Genomic DNA, 12,172 nt, shown 5'->3' on the forward strand with positions numbered 1-12,172 from the left:
TAAATCATTTTCCATACAAAACCCCTTTTGATTTTGTATTCCATTTATTCAATAAGTAATACAGTGAACCTTGCCAGCAAACTTTGTAAGATCACATCTTCTAAATCTTCAGTAAAATCTTTTCTTGGAAAACCTTTGAGTGATCATTTAAGCAACCTAACCACTCATTCGCGACAGTTCCTAAATCAATTAACATAAAAAGATGAAAGATTTGGTGATTAAGCATTAGCACGACAGACTTAAACACCTCTAAATATCCTCTAACTTTGTGTTTAGGCAACTTTTTGGATATGTAAGATCAGCACATATTTTGTCATGCAGAAAAGAGAGTTGAACCTGTATCTCCTGTTGACTTCCTCGCCACTGGATAACACAAAGGTCACAGCATCATTTCCAGGGTGGAATCAAGACTTTCACATCCTTTCCTTTTACTACGAGTACCAGACACCGTGAATTTTCATTTTGTGGTGAATGGCATGTTGAATGGGATGAGATAAAATGATATTTTAACTGGCAGCCCAGTACAGGGGGAAAAAAAATCACCCCACAAACCAAACCCAAACCCTAGTAATTTTATTCAGGTTTAATCAAATAATTTTTAAAAAGTGATGCCATGCGGATGGGGGCCAGTAGCTCACACAGGCTGATTTCTTCATTTGATACCCAAATTCTCAGTTTCTAGGACAAAACCCGTTTCAGCAGCTTGCCGTAGCATTACAGGAGATACAAGACTACAGACGGAATAAAGCTGTAAGAAAAGCATCTAAAAATAGCGTGTTTACAATCACTGTCATTCATTTTCAGTGGGAAATTATTATATTTCAGGAGGGTGAGAAATTATTCTAACTTAAAACAAATGTAAAAAGGCAGATCAGATCAGCGAGGCACTCAAAAGCATGTATGGAAATCAAGCTGACATGTCTACGTGCCTCAGCTATGACTCCTTAAGCCCAGAGGAGGTAGGAGGAAGAGCAGGGTGGAGGTGGAGGCGACTGCCTTGGACATTCACAAGGTCTCCATCACAGTCATGGCAGCTGCGCTCCCTGTGTGGGAACAGCTGCACTACAACCTGGCTAAGACAAAACAATGCAAAAAAAGCCCCAGCCAAATCATTCATGCAGAAGAATATTGAAGGGAGAAACAAAGACACTGAAACCCTAAGGTGCTGGGATTAAACTGCCAGAGAAACGAGTTCCCTTTTTGTCTGTATTAATTAAGCCCCACATTACTATCACCAGCACGGCTTTAGAGTCAAACTTGCAACTGCCAATGATTTATTCTGATCTGCGGAAATCAGCAAAATCTGCTTTTTGCAGCCAGAGTCATAGAATAATCTCACAACACATTCAGTAAAGTTCATCAAGGACAGCAATAGTTTTCCAGATGTACAGTTCTGTATTAGTGAGTGACATTTAATTGTACAATCATTTTGATTAAGATATGTTGTTATGTTCTGCTTCTGCTTCTACCATAGCCCAGGGGAAATTTGCACGTGAACACGGTATTTCATCTTGTTTTTTCTGCATAAACAATTGGGTTTTAATAAATTCACTGAAAACCAAATATTAAAATAAATCAACTGCACAATGATCACTGGGGATAATTATAAATCATGCTTTTTGGTGGTTCCTGAATACCGGCGAATGTTGAGAGATAAGTGCAACTGCTGCCGTTGGCCCTTCACACCTTTTCAGAAAGCCTATTACACTTCTGTGTCTGCATGCTATGGCTAAACAGCTGTAAATCAACCTCGTCAAGACGGCATTTTACTGGCGGTAGGGCAAGCTGAGCGGGAGTCTGTATGGGCAGAATGTATATCGGATGCTCCAAAACCTGCTCCGATGCACTGGGAGTGAAGTGAAGGACAGTACCCTAACGCTTGACTTCTTGTCAGAGAAACACTGGTTTGCAGGGTTTTCAAGGTCTGTGACTGTTCCAGACCTCATGGTGCTCACCTGTAGATTTTCCACCTCCCTCAATTTTTGCAGTTTGCACTATTTAGGGCCACCTTCAAAACACATTTAGAAAATTTAGATGATGAAGGTCAGCTCTTTGCATTTTGTACATGTTGTACAGTACAGACCGGAATAAACATGTAGCTTGTTTGATCAGGTTTCTGCACCTGCTTCCCATCTGCTTTTATTATCCCAAACAATGAAATTTAACCTCAAATGATTAGGGTGCTGCTGTTTCCGAGACTGTATCCAACACCACGATCCAGCAGAGCAGCCACAGTCAGCTTGCTCACTCCTGCGTTACACTCTGAGATCTAAAGACAGTGTAACCACCAGCACTGCTTTCTCCGGGGTCCGTCTGTCCAAGACTCTTGGCATTCATTTGGAATTGTTCATGCCCAAATCTCAAGATCTTCTCAAGACTTCTTTAGTATTTCTTTGATTTTTTTCTTATTCTTACAGAAAAGGTGTCTACACCTTGTGTTACTATTTATGACTAAGAGAAGACTATTGCTATTACAACAGGTCTATTGCTACAGGAGTTCTGCAAAGTGATCAGCAAATAGCCCGCAACCATCTCTTTCTATACCCACCACATCCTCAAAGGTACCCACATGACCTGCAGAGTTTCTCTTTTCATTACTTCCAGTTTTAAAAACTGTCAGCAGAAACAGAGAAGTATGAAATATTTATATTCATGGTGCACTAACAAAGCTTCCCAGCTTTTAGGATTCCTGCACGTCAAAATTTGTGGGTCTCTTGCTTTTGGGATTTTTGTCACATATTGCACTCCAGGTTTGGCCACTTAGCAGATTCAGAGGTGCACCAACAATAATACGCAAATGTTACTGTTATTTATTTGTAGCATTAACATAGACAAAGAGGAATGTTTAAATTTAGAGGAATTTTTCTTTGAAAGATAACATTTCAGCATTTTCAAATATACCTACTTATCATTGTCTGAGTTCCTAAGAAGAATTTCTTGCTTCTTTCAAGAACGAGGCTGGACTGGAAACAGTCTAGGAGGTTCCTGGAGCGTGTGGAAGGTAACTTCCTGATGCAGCTGGTAAGCGAGCCTACCAGGGGAGGTGGTGCCTCGCTAGACCTGCTGTTTACTAACAGAGCAGGACTGGTGGGAGATGTGGTGGTCGGAGGCCAGCTTGGGCTTAGCAACCATGAAATGAGAGAGTTCTTGGTTCATGCGAAGAGTGGGGTCAGCAAAACCACCACCATGTACTTTGGAGGGCAGACTTTAACCTCTTCAGGATGCTGGTTGAGAGGGTCCCTTGGGAGAGAGTGCTGAAGGGCAAAGGGGTCCAGGCAGGCTGGACATTCTTCAGGGAGGAAGTCTTACAGGCACAGGAGCAGGCTGTCCCCATGTGCCGCAAGACGAATCTGCAAGGAAGACGACCGGCCTGGCTGAACAGGGAGCTCTTGATGGGACTCAGGAAAAAAAGGGGGGTCTACCACCTATGTAAGAAAGGGCAGGCGACTCAAGAGAAGTACAGGGGTCTCGTTAGGTCATGCAGAGTGCAAATTAGAAAGGCAAAAACTCAGCTAGAACTCAGGCTGGCCACTGTTGTAAGGGACAACAAAAAATGGTTTTACAAATACGTCAACAGCAAAAAGAGAGCCAAGGAGAATCTCCATCCCTTACTGGACGCGAGGGGGAATATTGCCAACAAGGACGAGGAAAAGGCTGAGGTACTTAATGCCTTCTTTGCCTCAGTCTTTAATAGTCACACTGGTTATTCCCAGGTAGTCAGCCCCCCGTGCTGGAAGATAGGGAAGGAGAGCAGAACAAACCTCCTGTAATCCAGGAGGAAGCAGTTAACGACCTGCTATGACACCTGGACACTTACAAGTCTATGGGGCTGGATGGGATCCACCCAAGAGTGCTGAGGGAGCTGGCGGAGGAGCTGGCCAAGCCACTCTCCATCATCTATCAGCAGCCCTGGCTAACAGGGGAGGTCCCAGACGACTGGAGGATTGTGAATGTAACACCCATCTACAAGAAGGGCCAGAAGAAGGATCCCAGGAACTACAGGCCTGTTAGCGCGAACTTGGTGCCGGGCAAGATTATGCAGCGATTCATCCTGAGTGCACCCACTGGGCATGTGAAAGACAACCAGGGGATCAGGCCCAGCCAGCACAGGTTCATGAAAGGCAGGTCCTGCTTGACCAACCTGATCTCCTTCTATAACAAGGTGACCTGCTTAGTGGATGAGGGAAAGGCTGTGGATGTTATCTACTTGGACTTTAGTAAGGCCTTTGACACTGTTTCCCACAGCATCCTCCTAGAGAAACTGGCTGCTCATGGTTTGGATGGATGTACACTTTGGTGGGTAAAAAAATGGCTAGACGGCCAGGCCCAAAGCCAGTTGGTGGCCAGTCACGAGTGGTGTTCCCCAGGGCTCAGTTTTGTGTCCAGTCTTGTTTAACACATTTATCAACGATCTGGATGAGGGGATTGAGTGCTCCCTCAGTAAGTGTGCAGATGACACCAAGCTGGGCAGGAGTGTCAATCTGCTTGAGGGTAGGAAGGCTCTGCAGAGGGATCTGGACAGGCTGGATCGATGGGCCGAGGTCATATGAGTTTCTACACGGCCAAGTGCCGGGTCCTACACTTCGGTCACAACAATCCCATGCAACGCTACAGGCCTGGGGAGGAGTCGCTGGAAAGCTGCCTGACAGAAAAGGACTGGTGGGGCTGCACCTCGAATACTGTGTTCAGTTTCAGGCCTCTCACTACAAGAAAGACATGGAGGTGCTGAAGCGTGTCCAGAGAAGGGCAATGAGGCTGGTGAGGGGTCTGAAGAACAAGTCTTATGAGGAGCGGCTGAGGGAACTGGGGTTGTTTAGTCTGGAGAAGAGGAGGCTGAGGGGAGACCTAATGGCTCTCTACAACTACCTGAAAGGAGGATGTAGTGAGGCAGGTGTTGGTCTCTTCTCCCAGGTAACTAGCCATAGGACGAGAAGAAATGGCCTCAAGTTGTGTCAGGGGAGGTTTAGACTGGATATTAGGAAAAATTTCTTTACTGAAAAGAGTGGTCAGGCAATGGAACAGGCTGCCCAGGGAAATGGCGGAGTCACCATCCCTGGGGATGTTCAAAAAACGTGTAGATACAGCTCTATGGGACACAGTTTAGCAGGCATGGTGGTGCTGGGGTGACGGTTGGACTTGATCTTAGAAGTCTTTTCCAACCGTAATGATTCTATGATTTAATTCTATCCTGTCTGACAAATAATTGCAATGACTGATACTGATTTTTCTCACTTTGCTGATGTTATTTAAACTGCCTGTTGGTTTAAATGCTCAAAGAGATTTTTGTAAAAGAAATACTTTTCACACGCATAGTAGTTTTCCTGAAGTTTTATAGCATTATCAGAACGACATGGATTTGCAATTTTGAAGACTGACTGCTAAATATCTTTAGTGTAGTCTTCCTCTTGTGAAAATGAAATAATTCCATGAAGGAATTAATTTGACTGACAGTGTTAATATTCCAAGTGCAACGTATGTAGTGGTATTCTGGCACATGGTGGTAAACTGTGACCTCCCCCTCCGGCCAGATAGTTCAACTAGTTTAAGAAGAAATGCTGCAAGAGAGAATGGCTCTTAGAATATGAAGGAACCTTTGCCCATTGCACACTGCCTGATCCACCAGTAAAACCCAGCTGGCTGCTGAAGGTTTCAGCAAAACATCCTTTTGTACCATGAGAAGAATTCACAAAGGGAGGCAAGGAGATGAACCTGTGCCTGTGCCTGCATTAAAGACAACAGAAACAAACAGTGCACTGTTTGTGATAAGCGTAGCTGCCTGTTAAATGATATCCCATGACTGTGTATGCTAATAGACACCTTCGGGTAAAAAAGATGGTTATAATAAAGCCTCTGCTCTGCTTTCCTTGGAACAGCCACTTCTGGCACTCAGAGCAGCTCTCTGCTTCCATCTTCACACACCGTCAGTCTGTAGCCAAGAGCAGCTCCCTGCAATTTATTAAATCAGCTCTTTAAAAGAACCCCTTACACACACTCTTTCCAAGCAATTTTTTCCTAGTAAGTCTGGGCCGGTGTGCCAGGGCAGGGCAGGAGAGCACAGCTGAAAGACAAGGATGGCTTGAGTGACAGGAGGTGCTATGCACTGGGAGTGGAGCAGAACTGCCTTTGAGCTTTTTCTTTTTATATTCTCCCCTAAATGAAACAGCTTAGATGCAGCAAAAAGGAAAAAGGTTTTTTCCCCAGGTCCCCCTTTTTTTTTCCCTCCTGAGCTTACTATTGGGTGGGGCATAATGGCAATTTCTGCCAGGTAAAAAAAAAGAAAAAGAGTAGCTGACATGAGCCAGAGGTCCGATACCAACCATTTCGGGGCAGTGCTCGGTTCAGTGGCTCTATGTTTAGAAGCTCTGCCTTGGACAGATGTTGCTTGAAATCACATCAGGTGAATGAATTACTTCTTTCCCCACTAACAAGAGAAAGCCACCTGGTAGAGCAGCAGTCCACCAGAACCAACCAGCAGAAAACTGTACTTGACAGTGAAAAGACACGCGCAATTCAGCCCATTCCAGAGCAGCAAGCATTATTCCTGAAGCTGCACAGAACCTAATTCTTAAGATGACATTTTTAAGTCCCCCTTTCTTTTTTCTTCAGAAGAGGTTTATGCAGATATAAGATTAGCAAATCACTTCTCCTAGGTTATCAATGGCAACCAGAAGACAAGGACTGTCCACGAGTGACTTGGCACAAGCTGGCAATCTGAAGGGCATGTGTATTGGTTCTCCATGAAGAGAACAATAGTTCTGCAAAAGCAGATCACAGTCGATAAATAAGAGGAACAAAATTAGATCAACAACCAACATTTTTAGCCAGCCAGCCACTCCCAGCAACGAGGCTACTGCACCCTTATTTTTTTTCATTTGCTTTGTACACAGTTATCAAAGTAATTAGTGTTACGACTTTGCTATCACTGTCAACTTAATTGGATACTTTTGTTGCCTCAGACTATTTTATTCAGTTACCACGAAAAAAATGAAAATATTTTAGCCTCTTAAACACAAAATTTAAAAATTAAAATAAACAACCGAATGCAATGTAATAGTGTCTTTCAATGCATTTCCTTCTGAATGGGAGAAGCCAGCTGCTGGGCAGGTACTAAACCCCTCCTGGGTTTAACGTCTGGCAGCCTGCTTACAATGTGATACTAATCATTCAATTCATACTTCACATATTAGAAACACAAGAAATGTGCTGCATAAGACTAGCTCTGTAGCTAATAACCCAATAAATACTCTCCAAAGACTTTTCCACCACAACTTGGCCTCTCCAGTATGTTTGGACAGCATAAGCTAAACATTTCTGTTTAGCAGAACATTTCTGCGGATACACGTAGCCTCAAAACTAGGAGGTCTCTCCCAGGCAGTTAATCTCTATCTGCAGTAAGCATTTCTTAATGTACTTACCACTGTGCATAGCACAAGCGTAACCATGCTGTCGTTCTAGTTTACATATGCAGACTAAAAAACTTGTTTTCTCCGCATTAGTCCTCTCCCTACTGCTACTGCTGGCAAGAGTTCCACCGGTTAGGATTTTTTTTTAACTTTGTGTGCTGTTAAAACACATAACCCAAACCCCACCATTCTAAGTACTCTGGATGGTGAAGAAAGAACACGACCGTAACAGATTTTATCTGTATTTCTCTTTTAAAGTTCACAGCTTTTCTCACGACTGTGCTAACAGAACTGCTAGCAGTGACTGTGCAGGTGTAAAAGAGGAAAGACTGAATCTCAGAAGAAACTTTAAAAAAGTCACTAATCAAGTGAGAAACATCTCAAGAACAAAGCCTAGATGGAGGAGAACAGACATGCAGAGATTACAAGCAGGTTCACCCTCTTAGAAGAGATGTCTCTAGCTGGCCTTCTGGAGCAAAGGGGGCCAACTTATATTGCACTTAATTTGCTGCACCCCAAATAGACGAGGACTGGAATGACCATTTCTTCTCTTGGAGTTGCTATAAAAGCATTTAACTTCCAGGATCTTGCTGGAACCCCCAAATGTTATTTTACAAGAAAATGGGAGAATGTATTTAGCATACTTCTTGAATAAAGCTGTGGCCTGTATGACAACCTACCCTCTCTGACTGAATCATTGGCATGTTTGAGACAAGTTCCTTATATAAACAGGTTAATATTTAAAATCTGCTCAGGCCCTCTAATTAGTGTCCTTTGCAATGCCCAATCCAACAGCTCCCATTTGTGACTGATCTGAAGGACGGATCAGGGAGTGCAGTGGAAAGCTGGTAACAATGGGGTACGAAAGAAGCTCTGACATACTTACAGTTGCATTTCTTCTGAACAAATCTAAGCTTGCATGCTGTTCGGTAGGTGGACAAACGAATGCGATCCAGATCCTGAGCCCCTAGTGGAAGAGAATAACAGTGACATTTGTATGGAATATGACCCGTGCGTGTCTTTGCCAACAGGGAAGCCAGAGAACAAAGAGGACACATGAGCTGACCCTGTTCAATAATTTTCTAGGCTCTCCCGTTTGCAGGGAGAGTAGAGAGGGGTGAGAAGAAAGAAGGGAATGGCAGGAGCTACAGCGCTAGAAGACTTTTACAAAGGAAAGCAAGGAATAGTCAGCCCACTGTGTCTGTCACTTTGCAGAACAATCTGGTCAAGCTGCAGGCTAAAAGACACACCGGCCAGGCTCCAACAGCAGGGAAAACCTCTATCAAATTTTAATATTTAACAACAAAGCTCATAACAAATATCTTTGGCAGACACGCCAGATCAGAACAAGGTATCGCCAGCAAACCAAATTAGAAACAGCATTGTGCCGTAATGAAAAGACTGACAGTAATCTGCAGAAGGGGACAAAAACAAAGCAAAGTGTGTGAGGCCCTTCTCCATTCTGTGGAGGTATGTTCTCTGCAACAGAGACCTCAAAGGGTCAGCTCTCTGCCTCACACATAGCTTGGCTCTGGCTGCTCCAACTTAAAGATCTGGCAACACTTCCAACGCAGCTGTCCAGGAGATGGGTATAGACTGACCGGTAGCTACTTCACATGCCAGGGCAGCAACACGGGACCAGGGTAGGGGCAGAACCTGGCGCAGTGTCCGCAGGCCTCCTGCTGCTGCGTACCACTCATAATACTTCCCCAAACCCTCAAAAACTATGTGAGGGGATTGCAATTTAGATCTTCCTCCTTCTTGGCTGATACGTCTGACATAAAGAAGTGTTGCCCCATAGCTACAATATGGTGTATGAAATACAAGACTGCTTATTAATTTTAACGCACATTTCACGGAAATACATTCAATTAAATTTTTACGTATTTGCTTTCTCAGTTGAGCAAGGTACCAAGTTACAAAAAAAAGAGTTTCTTTTGGAACTGTCTGTAGGAAACACATCCAAACAAGGCACAGTCAGGCTGTAAGAGAAGTGTGGTGGAATCGGGCCCAGCTTCACTTTTACACATGCATCCCGAGTGCTCTCTTTAAGATTCATCTTAACATTATTAGACTGTTGTACATGTGGCCGTGTCAGCATTGTTCGTCAACACTTTCTTAAACAGTCTGCCATCCTTTGGACCCAAACCGACCTGCAAGGTACTCTCCCCCCTCCCAGACTCTGCTCTTTTCCTGACTGGATTCTCCCACACCAGCTTCCCAGGGCTCCCAGCTACTCCCTTTTGCCAGCCGGCTGTCTTAACACCATCTGTTCCTGGGAGAATCTACCCTTAACCACTTAACATCAGGTCTGGAAAGTTTTTTGTATTTTTTTCATCATATGGTTTATTGCTAAATTACAGAGGTTTTTCTCTTCTCCATTAGTATCTCACTGATAGCTTTGTGAAAACTTCTTTACAGGTAAAGGGCTGGATAATGCTTGTAACACTAAGCCTTTCAATAGGACCAATGAGTAAAACAAATTTAACTCTTCCCCTGTTAACTTTTGTGCAAGCTACTATTAAAAGCTTCCAGTGCTCCTTTACAAAACTTCAGCCTTTTAACAAGATGTAAAGATTCAAAGCAAAGTGAGACTCCAGCTCATTGAGCTTCCTAGGTTGCAGTATTAATCTTAAATAAACAAATTCAGAGCAATAATGTTGTTTTTTTTCTTTACTATTTACACACACAATGGATGGTATTATTTTGCTATTACTTTGGCAGTAGGTGTGTTTTTGCTGATAAGTCCCTGGAACAGATAATTTAATTTTATCAGTATTCACATTTTGCTGCAGTCTGAGATCTACTTGTGAAATAACTCCTGTAGAAATGTGACTTCACTTACATGGAGAGCCCTGAAAAACAAGCGGAAAGGTGTGCAGGACCGAGCACAGCGAATGAGCCTGTGGATTCGTAACTTGCCTACAGCATGGCCAGTGGCCTCTCCTTCCCTTTGCCTGCTGGCAGCGCTGCACTCTGTCTCCTGCGAGTGTGCTCATCCCATGTAACACGGTTTGCAGTTTGCAAAAATAACACAGCAATACACTGCAAGCTTTGGCTGCTGTTTTCTTGATGGATAAATAGGTGCTGGCAGGACAACAGTGATGTACAGTTTGAACTCTCTGTATCAGTCTGGATATACCTGAGCACGTCAGGTAAGCCTAAGGGTAGCCTAGTGATTTGATGTCCAATGGTGCATTCTGAGATATAAGACACAATTTAAACTTTAACCACAGGACTCCACAGAAGATGATATTGATTATGATACTACCTCACAGAAGTTTGTAATTTGGAACTAGAAAGATGCCCCTTCTGAAGGAAAGGAAACAAAAAAGTCAAACTAAACTACTTTAAATACAGGGAAAATCACATGGTGGCCCAAATCTAAAGTGAGAGTCATATCCATCTGTTCCTTGTTCAGAACAAATTGCCCACTTAAAAACATAGGAAAAGTTGGTTGTTTTTTTGTTTTTTTTTTTGCTGTCTTGTGTAGTCTGGAACATGGCCCACTTTCTAAAAGTATTGTGTTTTAATCACAGACTTGCAGATATGACTGCAAGAACCTAGAACACTGGCAAAGTCCTCCATATTATGAGTTTTCTTCCTCTAACATCAGCAGGTTGTGGAATTTAACTTTTTACCAGAAGCTTGTTTGTTATAACGATAAGAAGCTTCGCATGGCCCATGGCACATAGGACATGTGGAGCACATGTTTTTTGTTAAACATGGATCATGTGAGCTTGCACGCAGCTGAGGGCACCTGAATGCAACGCCAGGCTGAGCTTCTGTTTCAGTGATGCACACCCTTTACACACACAGAGGAATCCAAGGGACTCTCAAAATGCAAAATTCAGTGTTTCATGAATATAGACATTTCTTTGCCTAAAACATCTTTAGTTTTTCATAAAGACTTAAAATTTTGCCCTCTTTTTACCTAGTTGGAACCCAGTTCTCTGCGTGCATGTGTAGTAGCAGGACACAGGGACACAGGCAAATAGAAAAGGGAAACACACATAAGATAAACCAGACTCAAGTAAATATGTCAAAACACTAAAATATGAAAAAAAAATAGTAGACAATAACTATTTGTGTACAGTATAGAAAAATACTCCCTCCTCTGCCTCTAACTACTGATTGTAAATTTTCCCAACCCAACAGCAGAAGAGCTTTAAAACTGTGGGAACAAACCATAAATCTTCACAGCAAAGTCTGATGCAATCATCTTTCATTTTAGGAATATTTCACAGAATCACAGAATCACAGAATCACAGAATAGTAGGGGTTGGAAGGGACCTCTGTGGGTCATCTAGTCCAACCCCCCCGCCGAAGCAGGGTCACCTACAGCAGGCTGCACAGGACCTTGTCCAGGCGGGTCTTGAATATCTCCAGAGAAGGAGACTCCACAACCTCCCTGGGCAGCCTGTTCCAGTGCTCCGTCACCCTCAGAGGGAAGAAGTTCCTCCTCATGTTCAGACGGAACTTCCTGTGCCTCAGTTTGTGCCCATTGCCCCTTGTCCTGTCACTGGGCACCACTGAAAAGAGCTTGGCCCCATCCTCCTGACACCCACCCTTCAGATATTTGTAGGCATTTATAAGGTCCCCTCGCAGCCTTCTCTTCTTCAGGCTGAACAAGCCCAGTTCCCTCAACCTCTCCTCGTAGGGGAGATGCTCCAGTCCCCTCACCATCCTTGTAGCCCTCCGCTGGACTCTCTCCAGTAGCTCTTCATCCTTCTTGAACTGGGGAGCCCAGAACTGGACACAGTACTCCA

General features: G+C 43.6%; 1 protein-coding gene across 25 annotated transcripts in view; it reads right to left on the reverse strand.

The window, feature by feature from the left end:
• The window catches only part of DTNA (dystrobrevin alpha), a 235,196-nt gene that overhangs the window by 92,796 nt on the left and 130,228 nt on the right, over nt 1-12,172 (reverse strand). For all 25 annotated transcript variants that reach the window (XM_075416222.1, XM_075416202.1, XM_075416204.1 and 22 more), the window contains one exon: nt 8,290-8,370. In XM_075416222.1, coding sequence (XP_075272337.1) covers nt 8,290-8,370 — 81 coding nt within the window. The remainder of the gene's footprint in view (nt 1-8,289; nt 8,371-12,172) is intronic.

The sequence above is a fragment of the Opisthocomus hoazin genome, chromosome 3 (genome assembly GCF_030867145.1).
Source record: "Opisthocomus hoazin isolate bOpiHoa1 chromosome 3, bOpiHoa1.hap1, whole genome shotgun sequence".
In the NCBI taxonomy this organism is placed as follows: domain Eukaryota; kingdom Metazoa; phylum Chordata; class Aves; order Opisthocomiformes; family Opisthocomidae; genus Opisthocomus; species Opisthocomus hoazin.